This window comes from Lynx canadensis, chromosome D1 (genome assembly GCF_007474595.2).
Source record: "Lynx canadensis isolate LIC74 chromosome D1, mLynCan4.pri.v2, whole genome shotgun sequence".
NCBI lineage: Eukaryota > Metazoa > Chordata > Mammalia > Carnivora > Felidae > Lynx > Lynx canadensis.
The window spans coordinates 54,763,128-54,783,939 of NC_044312.2; the positions used below are offsets into that span (position 1 = coordinate 54,763,128).

The following is a 20,812-nucleotide window of genomic DNA, read 5'->3' on the forward strand; positions in this document are numbered from 1 at the left end:
GTGGACGGGGCTCAAATTCCGGTGCGGACTAAGTTGCTCTTCCGGGGTGATCGCCACCGCTTCCGGGGCGGGGCGAGGCGAGGCGAGGCGAGGCGAGGTGAGCTGCTGGAGCGGTGGTTCTTCAGCTTGCTCCCGGCCTGTGTCTCCGCGCTCCCTGGTGCAATGAGCTTCCTCAAAAGTTTCCCGCCGCCCGGCTCGGCTGAGGGGCTCCGGCAGCAGCAGCCAGAGACCGAGGCTGTGCTGAACGGCAAGGGCCTCGGCACCGGCACCCTTTACATCGCTGAGAGGTAGGCAGGGTCCCTGTTCCCCAATGCCGGCTTTCTGTGCGCCGCCTTGTTTCTGCTGGCGCGGGCTGAGTGGCGGGGCGGGGGCGAGACCGCGACCTCGGGGACTGCTGCGAGGCGGAGCGCGTGCCCCGGGTCGCCTCGGAGAGGCCTCTGACGGGGCGAAGACTCGATTGTTCGGGCGTCCTCTTCTCCCGAGCCTTCCTCTCTTCTTCACCCGGAGTTCTCTCATCATTAGGCTTCTTGACGGCCTGTCTTCCCGAGGTCTGGTGCGTGCGTTGTTCTTGACTCAAGGTCTCCTTTTAAGGTGTTTGAGTTTCCAGCCCCTAAGTGAGGATCATCGATGTGCATGGTCTTTTCTGTGAAAAGGTGCGGGAGGTGTTGCTCTGGGCAAGTTATGTAGGTTTGGAGCGGATTGTGGAGGATTTTGAAAGTCTGGTTAAGGAGTATAGCTTTTTTTTTCTGTAGGTGTGGGTGGGGAGAGGAACATCCTCATTCCCATTCAAGTTGGGGGTCATATCTAGAGGGACCAGACTCCCATCTCTCGTTTTTTTCCCATTTCTGACTCCCATTTCCATTCCTAGAAGGAATTACCCGTTTATTCAGCCATTTGGAGCACTGGACTTTTACAGACATGTCTAAAATACCAGTTGTAGGACTGAGGACCCCTTTCCTTGATGCATGGTTCCATTCATCATCAAGCCAACAATGACACATTAAATGTTTTCTGTCCTTCAAATTTGTCTGACTTCTGCTACTGTATCACTTTTGTCTACAGCCAGGGAAAATTCTCTCCTTTTAAGAGCTCGTGTGATTACCTTGTATCACACAGAATATCCAGTTCTGTTGTCAACTGACTAGTAACCTTAATTGCATACACAGGGTTTCTTTCGCTGGGTAACAAATGTATTCATAGGCTTGCCACCAGGGGATGAAGGTCATGAGGGAGGCATATTTCTGCCTACCACAGAGGGAACAAAAAATATGTAAAGAACCCTTGGTTTGAGGGAAATGTAAGCCCTGAGCAAAGCTTAGGCTTTTGACCAATTACTGAGATAGGAAATACAGATGGGAGGAAAAGTAAGTTTGGGGTGAGGTGCAGATTAGAGTTTGGTCTTGGCATGTGTGCTTAGTTGGGTATAATAAGAGTGTGTTTCTGGAGAGAGTGGGTTTTTTTTTTTTTTAATGTTTTTATTTTTGAGAGAGAGAGACAGACCATGAGCAGGGGAGGGGCAGAGAGAGGGAGACACAGAATCTGAAGCAGGCTCCAGGCTCTGAGCTGTCAGCACAGAGCCCGATGCGGGGCTCAAACTCATGGAGTGTTCTTGAGATCATGACCTGAGCTGAAGTCAGGCGCTCAACCGACTGAGCCACCCAGACGCCCCGAGAGAGTGGTATTAAAGATAGAGATTTGGAAATCATTAATATAAAGGTTAGTATATACTCATGGGGGATAGGTTAGATACCCCAGAAGAGAAGAGGGCCAAGTATAGAACCTTGGGGACACATTTGCATTAAGAGGTAGGTTATGGAAGGAGAGACTTGAGAATAGACAAGAGGGAGGAGCAGTCAAATAAAACCTGAAAAGTGTCTCTTGGGTAGTGGCAAGGAGATCTTTAACGATGTTGGGAGAGCAGTTTCTTTTAAGTGGTGGGGAGTGCAGCACAGGTACATTGCTATCCCCTACACCATCCCTTTTTCTCCATGGCTTCTCTGTGTATTGACGCTTCCTGTAATATAACTACTGTTTAGGGAAGGAAGACAAGGTCCTGTGCTTGTCTTTTCATTTTGAAAAACTTCAAACCTAAAGAAAAATTGCAAGTGTTGTTAATTAACACAAAGATTCATAAATTGTTAACATTTTACCACATTTATCTTTTTTCTGAGCTATTTGAGAGTTGCAGACATGTTGTCACATCAACTGTAAATACTTTAGCAAAAATCTCCTAAGAACAAGGACATTCTATATAACCACAATACAGTTATCGCACTGAAGAAGTACAAACTCCTTTTAAGCTCTTCTATGTTTAAAAAACTTTGATTTCAGCTTTTCACTAATAAATCTCTTCTTTAAGAAAGTATTTTTGTAAAATATACATACAGCAAAGAATATACATTGTATATGGATGGTTTAAAGAATTATAATTAAACCAACCTGTGTATGTCCACCAGCTAGGTTAAGAATGGAGTATTATGAGTACCATGAACACCTACGTTCATCCCTTTTTACTCATGGTTGGCATTACCTCCTTGGTCTCTTTCCACTTTTTTGTTCTTTCCTACCTAGCATTTCCAAGTTTTGATAGAAGAATCAAGGCCTCAACAAACTGGGAAGGTTCACTAGAAGATTTGACAAATGAGGGTTAACAGTTAGCCGAGTGAATGAGGTGGACTAAGGGGAAAAGTAAATAAGAAAAAGGATGCTCAGAGGCAAGAGTGAGAAACCATATTGTGTGTGCCAGGATATGAAACACACACACACACCCATACCATCTAGCAGTTCTTCGTCTGAATGAATAAGTGGAAAAGAGTGGAAAAATAATCAGGATGGAGAAGAAGAGAGCCATGTTCCATGAGCTTGGCTTTATAGCCCAGGGGCTTTGGGAAAATTATTTTAGGATTTTAGGCAAAGAGGCGTAGGGTCTTATTTGGTTTTAGGTAGTTTCTCAGATGTGTACTGAGAGATATGGAACTCTCAAGCTTATTTTCAAAGTTTAGTTTTCATAGGAAGTTGACTTTTTTACCTAAGTAAGGAAGAGATCAGAGGCATGAATCATTCAAAATGGATCATTTTAAACAGGTAAAATAAAGTATGTAATTAAATTATATTTTATATTTTATGCCAAAGTTAATTTAAAAAAAAAATTTTTTTTAGGTGTTTATTTATTTTTGAGACAGAGAGAGACAGAGCATGAGCAGGGAAGGGGCAGAGAGAGAGGGAGACACAGAATGGAAGCAGGCTCCAGGCTCTGAGCTGTCAGCACAGAGCCTGACGCAGGGCTTGAACTCACGAACCGTGAAATCATGACCTGAGCTGAAGTTGGACGCTTAACCGACTGAGCCACCCAGGCGCCCTGCCAAAGTTAATTTTAAATCAGATAAATAAGTCATCCCAAATTCAAGACTTTGCTCTTTTATGTTTGTATCCTGTTTTTCACCTCATGCCAGGAATAAAGGCATACTTTATGATCATATTTCCAAAAGCATTGGAAATTAGCAAAACATTCCTTTGCATTTACTGTCTTTTTTTATTAAAAAAATTTTTTTAATGTTTTTTTAATTTATTTTTGAGAAACCAAGAGAGACAGAGCAGGAGAGGGGCAGAGAGAGAGGGAGACACAGAATCCGAAGCAGGCTCCAGGCTCTGAGCTGTCAGCACAGAGCCCGACGTGGGGCTCGAATCTTTGAACCGTGAGATCATGACCTTTTCTTCTAGAATATGTGAAAAGTGAGTAAGAACATAGTGATCAGAGTAAATGTTTCTTTTAAGTGGAATTTGGCTTCTCTTCTGTAGAGTGCATATCCATGTCCAAGTATAAGGAACTACAGAGCAATTATTATGTGCTTTTTAAAATAAAGACCATAATTTGATAGGCACTGAGTCTGTTTTATATTTCAGTTTTTCCATCTGCTAATTGAGTCATTAAAATTTTGTGGCTCTAAATATTTGAAATCATTTTGGACACCCAAATTTGGAGCACTACTTTCCTTATTGTGATAATTTCTGGGGGATTGTTGAGGTGAGGAAAGGGAGTTTATTTGCTTAAAATAATAGAGTTTTAGTAAGGGACTGGTAATACTTCTTTGATAGGAGCACTATTTCATCTGCATCTTCCTTAAAGAGAAAAGCAGTGGACAGGAAAGGCACATACAGCACCACAATCTAATTACAAAAACAAAATCTATTTCTTTGGAACTAATGGGATGAATCATTCTAGAAAATCATTTCTAGAGCTTTTACCTTTTTAAGCTTCTTAAGATTTATGATTTTAAGACTCCCAGGTTTCCTTTTTCCTTTCCTTTCCTTTTTGCTAAGCATGTTGGATGGAAATGTGCATGATCTCAGACTGCTGCACTGTCATTGTTCTTGCCCAAGGGAGTCCTAGGTTCATTTATTGTATTTGTTTTTGCTTGGTTAGAAGTTGAACAACCAGGCTTGTAAAAATTGTATAGGAAATAGAAGATGTGGGGGCATTATTGTCATTTATTATTATTATTTTTTTTTTAATAAAAGCTTTATTGAGATAATCTACATAGTATACAGTTCAGGGGTTGTTAGTCTCTTTGCAGAGCTGTGCAACCATCACCACAATCGATTTTAGAGTATTTTCATCACCCCTTAAGAAACTGGCACTTGTTAGCAGTTAATCTGTATTTCCCTCCAGCCCTGGGCAACCAGTATATTGCATTAACTTTTATCGCATTAACATTTTTCTGTGTGGTTTCTTAAGGATCTTTTGCTCCTTTTTTTTTTTTTTTTTTTCCCCTGCTAAGTGGTGCAGCTCCAGATGGGTGAAGTATTGCCAAAAAATTATCCTGCCTTTACTCAAAATTCAATATACTGATTTTGGTGATATGTTTCCTTTATTATACCAATAAAATATTTCCTTTTGGCCATTTTTGAGGGAAAACTAGACCTTGCTTATTTGTAGCTTTCTTTTAAAGCTACAGAATAAATGAAAGGCTTCATACAGTCTTTCCGTGGGATAAGTATTTTCTAACTAGTGGTAAGTTTGATTACAGCCATTTTATGTATTCACCATTTAATGTAGGGTTAGTGGAGAAATTAGTGATTCCCAAGTGTTTATTGCATACTTACATGCTGAACACTATGCTAGTGGTTTTGAAGAATGTGACATAAAGAAATATGACACATTCTGTCATAGCTCACATTCTGTCAGGGTACATATGAGATTCATTGCCACGGAGTTAAGTGCTCAGTGGCGTATTATTGGACATAAGTGCAGTTCAGAAAAAGATCATTATGGACAGGAGTAACTGGAGGAGGGCTCAAGGAGGAGCTGGGACTTAACCAATTGAAGAGGATTTGCAAAAGGAAGGCACCAGAAGACATTCCAGATACAACCAGAAGGAACGCATAGAAACACATGTGACTTAAGAAATTACATTTCAACTCTTTGAATTTTTACCTAGAGGAGAGAACTTAACAGTTCTCGTTTTAAAGAAATTCAGTTCCTGCTGCTGAATTTTATTTTAGGAATATTTCTAAACACCAAGCTTGAATTTATTTCACATGCATAAAGTGTCCAAGATGAACCTTTATAAACTTTAGGCTTAAATTAAGGTTTGATTTCTTAAAATCATCTTCCTTATACGTGTTTTTCAGCCGCCTGTCTTGGTTAGATGGCTCTGGATTAGGATTCTCACTGGAATACCCCGCTATTAGCTTGCATGCGGTGTCCAGGGACCTAAATGCCTATCCACGAGAGCATTTGTATGTTATGGTGAATGCCAAATTTGGAGGTATGTATGGTGTAATTTAATCTTGAGCTTCCTTTGGGAGAATATTACATATATTTAAAAAGCAGTCTTTGATCATAAGATAATATTCAAACGATTGACCTATTTTGGATAATAGTTTATTAAGCAAAATTTCAGCTCAGTAAAATAATTTGGGCACTGGTTTTTTACCTTCTATATGTTTGCATTTAGAATTATTCAGTTATTGTGGATTTATATTTCTAATTTTTCCTCTTGCATTTAACTGTTTATTCTTTGTTTTTGTAAAGGCATTTATATTTGGCATCCTTAGAGGCTTGGATCATATACTTTGTGCTTCCATGAGTTTAGTGTAGAAGCTGGGTTTTTTTTGTTTCATTTTATTACAGAAGTGGTTCTAAGTGGCAGACAGAGTTGTGTCCCCCTGGCCCCATTACGCAATGACATTTTGATTTTCATGACTGGCAAAGGGGAGGAGTGCTACTGGCATCTAGTAGTTTAGAGGCCAGAGATCCCACATGGCACAGGACAGCCTCCCACAACCAGAAATTACCCAGTCCAAGTGTTCGTAGTGCCAAGGTTGAAAAGTCCTGTGGTACAAGATTCCCAAGTTTTTTGCTGTTGGAGATCCTTACAAAGGTTCATAAAAATCTAGTGAAGGTGATGAAAGAAGGTGTAAGAAAGAGAAGAAAATCCATTTGGGGGGTTGTGGACAATAGATTGTAAGAATTCCAAACAAGAAACAAATTAGGGACGAAATTAAAACTTGTTAATTTTTGTAAGTGTAAATGAAAAGTTTTATACTATATTGTGTTAGTTTGACTTTATTATTATTGTTTTTTGTTTATTTATTTTTGAGAGAGAGAGACAGTGGAGCAGGGGAGGGGCAGAGAGAGAGACATACAGAATCTGAAGCAGGCTCCATGCTCTGAGCTGTCAGCACAGAGCCTGATGCAGGGCTCAAACTCACGAACTGTAAGATCATGACCTGAGCTGAAGTGGGACACTCAACCGACTGAGGCACCCCAAGATTTTATTAAGTAATCTTTACACCCGATGTGGGGCTTGAACTTAAAGCCCCAAGACCAAGAGTTGCATGCTCCACACACTGAACCAACCAGGCACTCCTGACATGATTTTTTTTTTTTAATTTTTTTTGTGTTTATTTATTTTTGAGAGAGACAGAGGCGGAATACGAGTAGGTTGGGGCAGAGAGAGAGGGAGGCACAGAATTTGAAGCAGGCTGCAGGCTCCTAGCTGTCAGCACAGAGCCTGACGCGGGGCTCGAACTCAACGAGCTGTGAGATCATGACCTGAGCTGAAGTCAGACGCCCAACTGGCTGAGCCACCCAGGCGCCCCATGATTTTTTAAATTACAAAATAATTTAAACATTGAAATGTGCAGAGAGTAATAAAATTTTTCAATATTTATTATTTAGCATAAATTCTAACATTTTTTTCATAACTTTTAAAGAAATAAGACAGTATTAGTACTGTTGGAATCCTTTTCGTACCTTCCCCATTTTGTTTCCTACTCTGTCTCCCGAGTTAAACATTATCCTAAAGGTGGTATGTGTCCTTCCCTTCTAAGTTTTTAGATTTTTACTGAATATGTACAAATCCATAGGCAATGTAATGATTTTATTTTGTGTTTAAAATTTTAATTTGTAAGTGGTATTATTTATATATATTCTGGAACTAGTTTTTTCACCCAGTTACATTATTTAATCTGTGCATTTTTTTTAATGTTATTATATTTAGTTTTGAGAGAGAGAGAGGGAGAAAGAGAATCTCAAGGTGTTAGTGCAGAGCCCGATGCAGGGCTCAATCTCACAACTGTGAGATCATGACTTGAGCCGAAAATGAGAGTTGGTCGCTTAACTGAGTCAGACACCCCTCTGTGCATTTTGATACATATAAATATTTGTTCTTTTAAATTGCAGTCCATGTATAAAATATGACCAGATAACAATACATCTGTTTTCTTTTTATTATCAACATTTATTTTTTAAATTTTCACTAGTACATATAGTACTTCAATAAACATTTATGTACAAACTCCTTGTGTACATAATATATACTTAGATGAGGAATTGTTGGGTAGTAGGATATACATACCTCCAGCATAGTTGTAGCAATTTCTCCTTCTACCAGCATCATGTTCTAGTTCTCTTTATTGAACATTTGTATTTTTTTTCCTATAGACTTTGGTAATTTATCTGTTGGATTAGTTAACTTGTATGGGCCTTAGTTTTCTCACCTGTAAATTATTAGTGATAAATCACATCAGTGGATTACAAACTGCTACTGAACCCTTTGGTTCATGGCGAAAGGTAAAAGAAACCGGTAACAATAGAACTATACTAGTTAGAGGCCTGACTGTTTGGGTCTCCTCACCCCCACCATGACCTCGAAGGAAGCTTAGAGTCCCTAGGGCTCAGTGAAGTACAGTGTGACTAGATCAGAAAGGCAGTCCACAGTCTTTTAGTTCTAAAATAACCATGTTCTTATCATTTGATGTAAAAACAATTGCACTATTTGATACATCAGTAAACATCCTTTAAGAAATTATTTTAGGCTTCTTTTTTTTCCAAAACAAGTGAACAAATTTAAATATTTTATTTATGGGGGTTCCTGGATAGTTCACTTGGTTGAGCATCCAACTTCGGCTCAGGTCATGATCTCAAGGTTTGTGAGTTCAAGACCTGCATTGGACTCTCTGCTGTCAGCACGGAGCCCATTTCAGATCCTCTTTCCCCCTCTCTCTCTGCCCCTCCCCTGCTGGTGTTTTCTCAAAAATAAACAAACATTAAAAAAAATAAAAATATAAATAAGTGTTTATATATTTTGACAAAGAGAGAAAGTGCTTGTGCATGAGTGGGGGGAGGGGTCACAGATAGAGGGAGAGAAAGGATCCCAAGCAGGCTTCACGCCGACAGCACAGAGCCCTACATGGGGCTCGATCTCAGGAACAGTGAGATCATGACCTTAGCCAAAATCAAGAGTCAGACACTTAACCGACTGAGCCACCCAGGCACCCCTAAACATGATTTAAAAAGTTATTTTTATTCCCTTTCTAGAGGAATCAAAAGAATCTGTTGCTGAGGAAGAAGAAGAAGACGACAGTGATGATGATGTTGAACCTATTGCTGAATTTAGATTTGTGCCTAATGATAAGTCAGCATGTGAGTATTCTATAGAATTGATTCTTTTCCCTTTATGTATCAAATACTCCCCACACCCCATTTACCTTTACCCTCATTACCTCTGTTCTATTGCCTTTTCTTCATTTTAACATCTATCATATCACTGAGGACCCGATACCTATTAATATTGAAGACTGTAAATGTAGTGAGAGCATAGGAGACACCATATTATTTGGTGTGTTTTGTGAATGGAGAAATCTGGTTATTTTTATTGACATGATGCTGTTGACTTTGAATCTTACCAGATAGAGGGCAAGGAGTCCTGGCGATTCCAAAGTGAATGATGCAAGGATAGCTGGAAAGAGCCCTATTAACTGAAAGGGGCTTCACCCTGATTTAGCAGCAGTCTGACCAGGACTTTGGCTCTTTTTCTCAGAAAATCCAGCCAGGCATGAAGAGATCTCAACATTATCTTGAAATGAACTCTTATTTTGTAACTTGTCCATTGCCATCAAGCACTTTTCAAGATTGATCTCCTTGGAATTTGGCAGGTTTTGTAAATAGTGTGATTCTGGTATATTTCTTGTCTACTCATTGAATTTATTTGGACTGTGGTTATATTACTAAAATTTTACTGTACACAGGCCAGAAAAGAATGTTTATTACAATTTAATTTCCTTGTTCAGTGGAGGCAATGTTCACTGCAATGTGTGAATGCCAGGCTTTGCATCCAGATCCTGAGGATGAAGATTCAGATGATTACGATGGAGAAGAATATGATGTGGAAGCACATGGTTAGTGAAATGGATTTTTTTTAATGTGGTGTTTCATTTTAAGCATTCGTTTGTACTACAGGTATGAGATTATAGTTCTTTAGATCTCTATTAAATACCCAGATAGTGTGGTTATTAATAAAAGTGAATGGCACAATTCATGTCAAAGTCAACTTGGAAAAACTGTGGAATTTCCAAGCTTAAGGGTAGAAAGCAGATATTATTGGGGTCAGAAAATGGATAGAGATAAATGGAAGGAAAGGAAATGGTAGATAGGAAAGTTGGGGTTGGGAGAGTCTTTTAAGTTGATGCGGATGCTCCCAAAGAATAAGCTTTCTCCCTCCACCACTTGAAGCCTGTATTACTTACATCTTCCCTTAATATACTCCTTCAAACAGCTTATTTCCCAAGTCATTTTTCCCCCCAGAACCATATTTCACTTATCTAAGAGCATTTTTCTTTGCCTCCCCAGACCAGAATGCAATCGCTAGCCTGGTAGATTCATGTAACTTGAGGTGCTTGCTGTTCTGTTTTCTTTTTCCCCACTGCTCTCATCTCCACCGATCTGGCTGTCCAAGGCCCTTTCCTCCATGTGTAGCCACTTCCTGGCCTGAGATAAACTTGGTTCTGGAATTCTCCTTCATATATCTGAATACATTCCCATCTTCACTGAGATTTTTTAGTGATTTTATTTTTTTATCCTTTTTATATTTGCCAGAATTTCTGAGTTTTTAAAAGGAGCATATATTTTAATCCCGAAAGAACCATCAGTACAAATTAATACCAAATTAATTTGCACTCATCTATAAGATTCCTACCTCAGGATAACATAAGACTCTTTGCCTTAGGAACATCCTCTTTGCCTTCTAGTGCCTGGACATTTGATTTTTTAAAGAATTGCTGTTTACTGACGCATTATCTTTTGGAATCCCTTCTCATCCTAGAGGGTAGATACATTTTCTTTGTATTTCTGTTTTCAACAGATGACCTACATATGTGTATTAAACGAATATTGAAAAATATTTTCCTGGAAGCCTTTTTAATCTGTACCTATCTTCAATAAATGCATTATTGATTATCCATTTTTTTCTAATTGTTCTTTAATAGTTTAAAAGCATTTTATTTTTTTAGAACAAGGGCAGGGAGACATCCCTACATTTTACACCTATGAAGAAGGATTGTCCCATTTAACAGCAGAAGGCCAAGCCACATTGGAGAGATTAGAAGGAATGCTTTCTCAGTCTGTGAGCAGCCAATACAACATGGCTGGAGTTCGGACAGAAGATTCAATAAGAGATTATGAAGGTGAGTATCCTTCTTTCTTTCAGTGTGAATAGTCAGATGGTCATTTGGGCAATGAGGGAAGCTATGGAGAGATATACACGTTCTTTTGGAAACTGTTAAGACAGAAAAATCTCAGACTTGTGCAACTTTTTTAGTTTTTTCCCCCAACTACAAAAATAGTCTGTTCACAGTCAAAACATTTTTAAATGTTTTTCACAGGCAAAGAAGAAATGAAAAATCAAGTGTAATTATAATTGAAAGACATTAATTTTTCTGTTGCATATCATTCCAGTCTTGTTTGCTTGTGTGTATATATATGTGTGTGTACATATCAGTGCTGCTATTTTTATTTTTATTTTTATTATTTATTTTTTTTTTTTTTAATTTTTTTTTTTCAACGTGTATTTATTTTTGGGACAGAGAGAGACAGAGCATGAACAGGGGAGGGGCAGAGAGAGAGGGAGACACAGTATCAGAAACAGGCTCCAGGCTCCGAGCCATCAGCCCAGAGCCCGACGCGGGGCTCGAACCCACAGACCGCGAGATCGTGACCTGGCTGAAGTCGGACGCTTAACCAACTGCGCCACCCAGGCGCCCCTATTTTTATTTTTAAAATGAATTCCTATGTGATTATATGCAAAACTAGGATATTCACTTGATTTAAAGGGCTAGGCAGCATTCAGTACACTTGGGTTCTTGTTTTGTGACAAATTTCTGGACCTTAATCAAGAGGCTTTCAAATTTGTTTCAGTTGTCTCTACTTTGTAAGCTTCTTTGTAAATATTTCCCCTGTTAGACTGGTTTGCTTTTCTGAGTGCCTATTTCAGTCAGAATATTGAAGTATTCTTTTGGTGCAGCCTTTACTTCTTATTCCTTGCTCTAGTGCAATACTGAGATCCATGGATTTTTCATTTAAATGACTTTCAATAAATAAACATTAAAAAACAAAAAAAACCAAAAATGGGGCGCCCGGGTAGCTCAGTCGGTTAAGCGTCTGACTTCAGCTCAGTCATGATCTCACGGTTTGTGAGTTCGAGCCCCACGTGGGGCTCTGTGCTGACAGCTCAGAGCCGGGAGCCCACTTCGGATTTCCCTCTCTCTGCCCTTCCTCCACGCTCGCTCTCTCGCTCTCTCTCTCTCTCTCACAAATAAATAAACATTAATAAAATAAATGACTTTCATAGTTCCTTGCTATTACTGTTACCCTTCAATCCTAGGCCCTTGTCTTCTCACGCTGGATTTATAGTAGTAGATCCTTTGCCTCGATCATCCTTGCCTCCAGCTCACTGTGCCATGTTAATCTTGAGAACACTCTGTGGTCACCTCAACTTTGCCTTTGCCCCAAATACCTCCAGTGTTGTTCCTACTACTCTCAATAGAACATTCAGGTACTGCTCGTATGTACCAGACCCTGATTTGAGCACATGACACATATGTACTCATTTAATCCTTCCAAGAATGCCATTGTGATCCCTATTTTACAGGTGAAGAAACTGAAGCGCAAAAAGATCATATAACTTGCCTGAGGTCAAATAGCTAATAGGTGGTAAGAGGATTAAATGAGCTAATATGGAAAAAGAATATACCAGGCCCTGTTATAAGCATTTCTTGCATCTTACTTGTATTTAATATATACTGGTATTTTGTGTTGCTATAGAGTCTTACCACTTCTAATTTTTAGTGATGCAGAACATTCTTAAAGAGAGCATAATTTTTCTTTCAGTGGTACATGTAAGTTTCTGTCATAATGTTGTGATCAATATCCTCATGCACATAGCATGTTGACCTGGGGGTCCTGAAGTCTGGGATATTTTAATTTGGAAAAGTTTAGGCTTTGGGTCACACTGTTACTCCTTGTGTATTCTCTCTATTTTAAATCCTAGTTGGTGAGCCTCTAACATAGGCTGTAGGGTGAGATGGTTCAGATGATTTCTAGTGCTCTACCAAACTCTTGGCTGAAAGAATTCAAGATCTTACCTTTTTTTCTCTTAAAGTAGGCTTCATGCCCAGCATGGAGCCCACTGTGGGGCTTTAACTCACAACCCTGAGATCAAGACCTGAGCTGAGATTAAGAGTTGGACACTTAACCAACTAAGCCACCCAGGCACCCCAAGATGTTACTTTTTTTTTTATTACAGTGATTGATGGGAGGGTGTCCTTAGACATTGAAAAGGCTTTCATCACTGAAGGGGTTTTTTTAATTGTAAAATTCCTTATTTAATGCTTTATAGCAAATGATTTTAAGATCACAAACACTTTTTGCTAAAATGAGATTTTGGCCTTTGTTCCTAAGCCTTATTATCATATTGAGAGTTGCCTATATATAAAACTTCTTCAGCCTATACAATTCCCCATCTTTTAAAGTCCTAAGTAGCCATGTCACTCTTTTTGCCATTTATTTATTTATTTAGTTTGACCTATGCACTTCTTTTTTTAAATTTGATTTGTTTTAAAAAAATTTTAAATAACAACTGTATATATTTCAGATATGCCACAGGATGTTTTTATTTTATTTTTATTTAAAAAAATTTTTTAAGTTTATTTATTTTTGAGAGAGAGTGTGTAGGGAAATGGCAGAAAGAGAGAATCCCAAGCAGCCTCCATGCTGCGAGTGCGGAGGCCAGTGCAGGGCTTGAACCCATGAACCATGAGGTCATGACCCGAGCTGAAGTTGAACACATAACTGACTGAACCATCTAACCGCCCCATAGATGTTTTGATATATATAGTGAAATAATTCCTACAGTTAAGCTGATTAACGTATGTATCTCCTCATATAGTTACCCTTTTTTTGTGGTGAGAACACCTGAAATTTGCTGTCTTAGTAAATTTCAATCCTTGCCATTTAAATATACCCTATCTACTTGTGGTATTTCAGTGCTTCATGTACTCATTTATGTAAGAAGTGTTTATTGAACTGCTATGCCGGGTACAGAGAATACAACGGTGCTCAAAAGAGATGAGATTACTGGCTTCCTATCAGTGGCATTCTTCTGTAGAGAAAAATAAATGAACTAATTAGGCGGTTATAGTACGTTGTGATATAGCATTGAGTTATAGGGGAAGCTTGAGAAGCTGTGGAATCAGAGTTTGAACTCTTCACCCAGCCTGGATAGAGAGAGATTCTGGATTCAAGCTTCATGGAGTAAGTGACATCCAAGCCAAGATCTGAAAGAGGAATAAAAGTGACTTGAGTGAAGGGGAATTGCATACAGGTAGAGGGGAGAGGTGGGTAACAGGATCAGCCATGTGCAAAAGTTCAAGAGATTATTCATCTCTGGGGGACTGAAAGTGGTTCATTTATGTCTGGAACTCTGAGTGTGAAGGGGAGTTGTTACAGGAACAGGTAAAGGTAGATTAGTGAACTGGGCTATATCTTAAAGGAACTTGAAAGCTGTGTTAAAGAATTTCAGTGTTATGCTTAGATCAGTGAGAATGTGAAGAATTTTATTTTGATTGTTTCAGAAGGTGATCCTGGCTCTGATAGGGAAAATTAATTGCAGAGGGAAATACTGGAAGATAGAAGAGAAACTCTGTTAAGTAGCTTATGATTTAAATTAGATGAGAGATTGTGGCCTGCATTTGGTAGTAGCAGTGAATGTCACAAGACTTAACAGGTTTGAGAGATGTTTAAGAGAGAGAAACAACAGAAGTTAGAGAGGTGGTAGGAGTTTCTGGATTACACAGGTGAGAGGTATCCTTTAGTAAGACTATTCGGAAAGAAAAACATTTCTTCTTTTTTTTTTTTTTTTTTTAATTATTTTATTTTAAGTAGACTCCACACCCAGTGTGGGGCTTGAACTCACGACCCCAAGACCCTGAGATTAAGAGTCACATGCTCTACCAACTGAGCCAGCCAGGCGCCCCAACAGAAATGTTTTAATTTTAAGTTTGTTTCTTTATTTTGAGAGAGACAGAGACAGCGTGAACAGGAGGGGCAGAGAGAGGGGTAGAGAGAGAGACAATCCCAGAGCCCAACACAGGGCTATGAACCATAAGAACATGACCTGAGCCGAAACCAAGTCATTCGCTTAACCGACTGAGCCACCCCGGTGCTCCGAGAAACTTTCTATGTGGAAAGATGATGAGTTAATTTAATTTAATTTTAAAAAATTGTTTTTCAATGTTTATTTATTATTGAGACACACACACACACACACACACACACACACACACACACACACACAGCATGACAGGGAGGGGCAGAGAGAGCGGGAGACACAGAATTCAAAGCAGGCTCCAGGCTCCCAGCTCTCAGCACAGAGCCTGACGCGGGGCTCGAACTCACAAACTATGAGATCATGACCTCGGTGGAAGTCCGTCGCTCAACCAACTGAGCCACCCAGGTGCCCCAATGATGAGTTAATTTTAGATACATATTGCATTTGTATGCCTAGCTTCATGTCCAGATGCCAGGGGACTCAGGCAGAAGCCAGTTTGTTGTGGGCTAAAGACTTAAGGGTGAATGGGAGGTGAGGAAGTAGAGAAAGCAGCTATAAACAGCTGTTTCCAGAGGGACTTTTTCCCGGTTTTCCCCTCTCCCCGACACTCTTTTTTCCCTGTGAAATGAGAATCTCACTCTACTTATGTTGTCTTTTCTCAAAATTATGTCATAAGCTTTGTAAGGATAGGACTTTTATACCTTTAATAGTAATAAGTTACACAGTAAATAGCCAGCACAGTTCTGTGAAGAGTGAACAGTTGGTGCTTACCATATTCAAAAGTTCTTACCTAGTGTTCTTTTAGTGTTGATGTTGAAAATTTACAAAGTAAATGTTAAATGTACAGGTGGCATTTTTCTTTCTTGGTTTGTTCCTGGTTACTTTTTCAGAAGAGAAAGAAATAGTTGTTACCAACAGAGGGCACTAACTTCCTTCCGGTGATGTGTAGGTTGAACCTTTACCTGTCTGAAGAGCTCAGTGGACTGTTGCTCAGCAGTTGATTTTTTCCTTCAGATGGGATGGAGGTAGATACTACGCCAACAGTTGCTGGACAGTTTGAGGATGCAGATGTTGATCACTGAAAATGATTTATGCTGCTGTGGGGTAAGTAGTTTATTTTTTCCCTTGTCACTGAATCTTGTGAAATAATTAGTTTTTATTTTCCTGATTCAGGAGAACTCTATAAAATTAGCAGTTTGGAAAAATGTTAGTTACCCATTTCTGAAATTATTGAGACTTAAGTGGTTTTTTCCCCTAAGAAATCAAGGTCTGCAAACAGCGATATTCAGGTTAACATTTACTGAGCACTTATCCCATATTAAGTATATGCATTGTGCTAGACATTGGGTAGTGCTAGGCATTGAGGCATGGAAGAATAATCACTCATCTTCACTGAACTCAGGAGGAGGCCATTAGCCCGTTATTCAGAAATCAAGAGCTCCCTGGTTGGCTCAGGTGGGAGCAGCAGAGTAAGATCATGTCCCAGTGTGTCATCTTTTCCCACTTGTGTTTGAAACTGTAACACATTCATCAGAAAAAACAAAGCAGAGATTTGCTGCAACTCACTGCTATTCAGTTTAGGGCAGAAGTAGAAGTAATTCCAAACTGCATTTAAGCTTTTAATCATAATCTTCTATTGGCCACTGTCCTTCTGAAAATAATGGAGGACCAAGGTCCTGGGTACCTTAGTGTTCAGGACTGATTTGCCAAACTGTTAAGTCCATGTACAGTTGTCCAGAAGCAGTCATTTCCCAAGTTGCTACATACCTGCTTTTCTTTTCTTTTTAAAAGTGTACGTGAGAGAGAGAGAGAGCACAAGGGAGAAGGGCAGAGGGAGAGAGAGAATCCTAAGCAGGCTCCACGCTCAATGCAGAGCCTGATGCAGGGCTCAATCCCACGAGCCTGGGATCATGACCTGAGCTGAAATCAAGAGTCAAACACTCAACTGACTGAGCCATCAGGTGCCCCCATACCTGCTTTTCCTGACTGACATAAGAGCTCACGGCCAATTTTCCCTGACATGTTCTCGAGAGCTTTGCATAAAGTTTGTCCATGACTTTGCTGCATGTTACTCTGAGAAATACATTGTTCTTTGCCAGCTTGAGTATCTCAACTGTGTATTAGATAGTAGCTGAAGGTCATATATAGTTAGTTCATACCATATAGAGCTCTAAGACTAGTAATCCTAGTAAGCCTTCCTTTAAGCTTTAAGATTTTTACATTGTTAAAATTGTTGTCTCTTTTCTCCCTCCACAATGTCCTTCTAGTTCTGACCTGATGGCATTTTCTTGAATCCTGTCTGTCTTCCAGTCTTTGAGATGTTACTTTGCCCAGGTCCTTTATTTTCTTAAAGTATATAGTAATAATATGGCAAGATTTATATATTTTGGTTTGACTCTTATACTACTGTGAGTCATCCATGTGGGTTGTGAGAACCCTCCTTTTTCCCAGTTCCATTTACCTTCCAAATTATTGCCATTGTGGACATATCTTCTTATACTAACCATGAAAAATGGTAATGAATCTCTGCTTTCCTCTCAGATGCTGCCAGTGGAACTATCAGAAAATAATGTCTTAGGAGTTCTGTGATTTATACCTCTTCCTTTAAATACTTAACTTTTATTTCCACAGCATTTATTTCTGTCATTAGTAGCTATATAGTCTAAAACCAGCATTGTCTTCTTGGCAGTTAGCTAAAATTTTGTGTTCATATTGCTGCAGCTCTGTTAACTTTAATTTTCAGATCTCACAATTCCAGATATCAGTACTTCACTGTTGTACTGTATGGGAAATCTTTTGGTGCCAACTTAAGTCTCCTTTCCTTCTCACTTTTCTACTTGTCATGTTCTTTATAGTATGTTGACTTTTTCAGTTCAGTAATGCTTACATAGTTACTTTTATTGAAACTGGAAAACAGTTTTTGATCTTCTGGCTTTCACATCTTTCTTCTTGAAAAATAGACTACTCAGAGAGTACCAACCACTCTATTAATAAGGATTATGAGAAACTCGTTTGTTATGTCACTCATGGTTACACAAATGAGATGTTACTGCAATTCACTGATGAGAATTCTTAGGATTCTTTGTAATGTAATTTTATGGTGAAATAACCATAAAATAGCCACAAGCTTTCTAATGAGCTGATGATTTGTTTTCTATTCATTTTATGCTACAGCTGGAGTGGAGAGATAGTTTATTCATAAAGTTTATACAAGTTCTTCATCTGGATAATTGACCTGAATTCCAAACAATGTCTGTAAATTTTTAATCATTTGAAATTAAAGAGTGGAGAAGGAATAATTAGAGTGTTTATGCAACCATTAAAAATTTCAAGATAATGGAACAAGGACCTCTCAATGCCTGAGATGGAATGAAGGGGACAGGGTAGAATCACAGCTCTACCACATGCCGGCCTCTGTGCCTTTGGGTAAAGGCATATAATTTCTCTAATCCTCAGTTTCCTCATCTGAAAATGGGGTTGATAAACTACCTGGCAGGATTGTTGCAAAGACTAAGATATAATATATCTAAGTTCTCTGGCACTCTTGACTAGTCAAGTCAATAAATTACAGCTACTATTACTATTATAAACACTATGAATCTTTTGTTTTTCAGATTCTGCTCATAACTGTAGGAAAGAACTTGGTGCCTCTTCTGTGGAGTGGGTGTTGATGAAAGTCTTTTTCTTCTCCAAAACTTACCTGAACCAGTTCTTTTTTGAGACAGACTATACTGAGACAAAAAGTTGTCACCAGCAGAAGAGACTATGACCTTTATTAACAAAGGTGAATTAACTTAACCAAGAGGGTATTTGTAGTTTATCATCTATGCTAAAACTTTCTTTGTGCAAGTACCCTCTGAATAGGCCTATAGTTCCTGCCTTCATTATATGCGTCTCTGTCACCTGGGAGGCCTACGAAGGTGGACTGGATGGGAAGGAGGGAGGCTGAGACTAAGATACATCCTTTTAGAGCCTAAGGATCCCCTTACCCTTTAAAAACAAAGACAAAGGGATCTCACATCCTGGCCTCTGCTTGTTCTCCCCCAGGGTAAGGGTCTTTTGACTAATTTGGGGCCTAGATCAGTTCATTCAGGCATCTTTAGGGAGCCTCTTGGGAAACATTCTAGCCACATCTACTGCCACTAACAAATGCTTCTGACTAGCTTTTACTCCTTTCACCATGTTTCACCAGTCTCTTTTGTTATAACCTCTTAGGTTATATCCTCTAATTTGTAACCTCTTAGGTCGGTTTCCCTAACCAAATGAAATTGGGATGAAGTCCTCAGAGTACTTCAGAGGATAATTGTTTTGTCTTTAACAAATAAACAAACAAATAAATCTAGGTTTTCTATATTATTGTGCTCTCATTCTTGACTAAAACCATTAGTGAGAAAAAAATTTTTTTAATTAAAACTGGTAAAAAACAAGTCTTAACAGTTCTTATTTTTGTTTGACTTTTGTTGAGAATATAAACATGAAATGAGTAAGAAAATGTACAGTTAGAGTTTCTGGCAAATATTTAATAGGGCAAAGATTGAATGCATTTCAAGGGATTTCTGCTTCTTGCACTTGGATCAGGTAATTTCTTACACTTACTGACTCTCAATTTTTAGTTTTCAGACACCAGGGTATTTATTTGTGAGGCTGATTTATAATTACAGATGTATACTTGGACTTTTTATACCATTATAGCACTTTTAAAATAGAAAAGCTATTCAGGATCACTTGGCTAATTAGGGACTAAACTTTAGTTTGTGACCACAAAGCCCAGTGTTCTTGTTAGCAGTTTCACTTGGTTTCTGTCATCCTGCATGGTAGATTGGAAAAAGCTGATTTTCTTTTTTCTGAGCAGACTCTCAGAAATACTGAATTTGCTACAGTAGGCAAGTAAAAGGCCATGTGGAAATGGAAACTGAACTTGACTAAGGCATTCTCTGTATCAGCCCTGTCTTTATATACGTTATACATATAATTATGCATATAATTTTCTTAACTACCTTATGAGGTACAGGTGCTTTTATTATCCCACTTAAAAAAATTTTTTTTTACATTTATTTATTTTTGAGAGACAGAGACAGAGCACAAGTGGGGGAGGGACAGAGATAGAAGGAGACACAGAATCCGAAGCAGGTTCCAGGCTCTGAGCTGTCAGCACAGAGCCTGATGTGGGGTCTAACTCATGAACCGTGAGATCATGACCTGAGCTGAAGTCGGACACTTAACCGACTGAGCCACCCAGGCGCCCCTTATTATCCCACTTAAAAATTTTTTTTTTCAGTGTTTATTCATTTTTTGGTAGAAACAGAGCACGAGTGGGGGAGGGGCAGAGAGAGAGGGAGACACAGAATCCAAAGTAAGCTCCAGGCTCTGAACTGTCAGCACAGAGCCCAACACGCAGCTTGAACTCAGGGACCGTGAGATCATGACCTGAGCTGAAGTTGGATGCTCAACCGACTGAGCCACCCAGGTGCCCCTGTTATCCCACTTTAGAGATGAGGAAGCTACAGAGAGGTAAAATAGGTAAAGTCATAGATAGTGAGCTGTGATTTTTTTGTTTAATTTTAGAGAGAGCATGAGTGGAAGAGAGGGGCAGAGGGAGAGAGAGAGAGAGAGAGAGAGAGAGGGAAAATCTTAAGCAGGCTCCATGCTTAGTGCAGAGCCCAATGTGGGGCTTGATCCCATGACCATGAGATCATGACCTGATCCAAAATCAGGAGTTGGATGCTTAACTGACTGAGCCACCCAGGTGCCATGTGAACTGTGTTTTTGAAGCCTGTGCTCCATAACACTATAGAACCTTCCCATCTGCCAGCAGTTGAAAGGAAGCAAGTTCTCTCTTCACTGCAGGATTTTAAATGTTAAAATTTCAGTGGACAGCACAGGAAGTTCCCAGATTTCTCTGCTGGCAATCTCAGCAGCACTCA

General features: G+C 39.2%; 1 protein-coding gene across 1 annotated transcript; it reads left to right on the plus strand.

Annotated features, from left to right (window-relative positions):
- Positions 1 to 59: 59 nt before the first annotated feature.
- CLNS1A (chloride nucleotide-sensitive channel 1A) lies at positions 60 to 19,242 on the plus strand. The gene is made up of 7 exons (XM_030332799.1): positions 60 to 287; positions 5,632 to 5,768; positions 8,825 to 8,929; positions 9,577 to 9,684; positions 10,795 to 10,968; positions 15,903 to 15,992; positions 18,503 to 19,242. Exons 1-6 carry the CDS (start codon positions 163 to 165, stop codon positions 15,968 to 15,970), a joined length of 717 nt encoding a protein of 238 aa, XP_030188659.1. The 5' UTR covers positions 60 to 162; the 3' UTR covers positions 15,971 to 15,992; positions 18,503 to 19,242.
- The last annotated feature ends 1,570 nt before the right edge of the window (positions 19,243 to 20,812 follow it).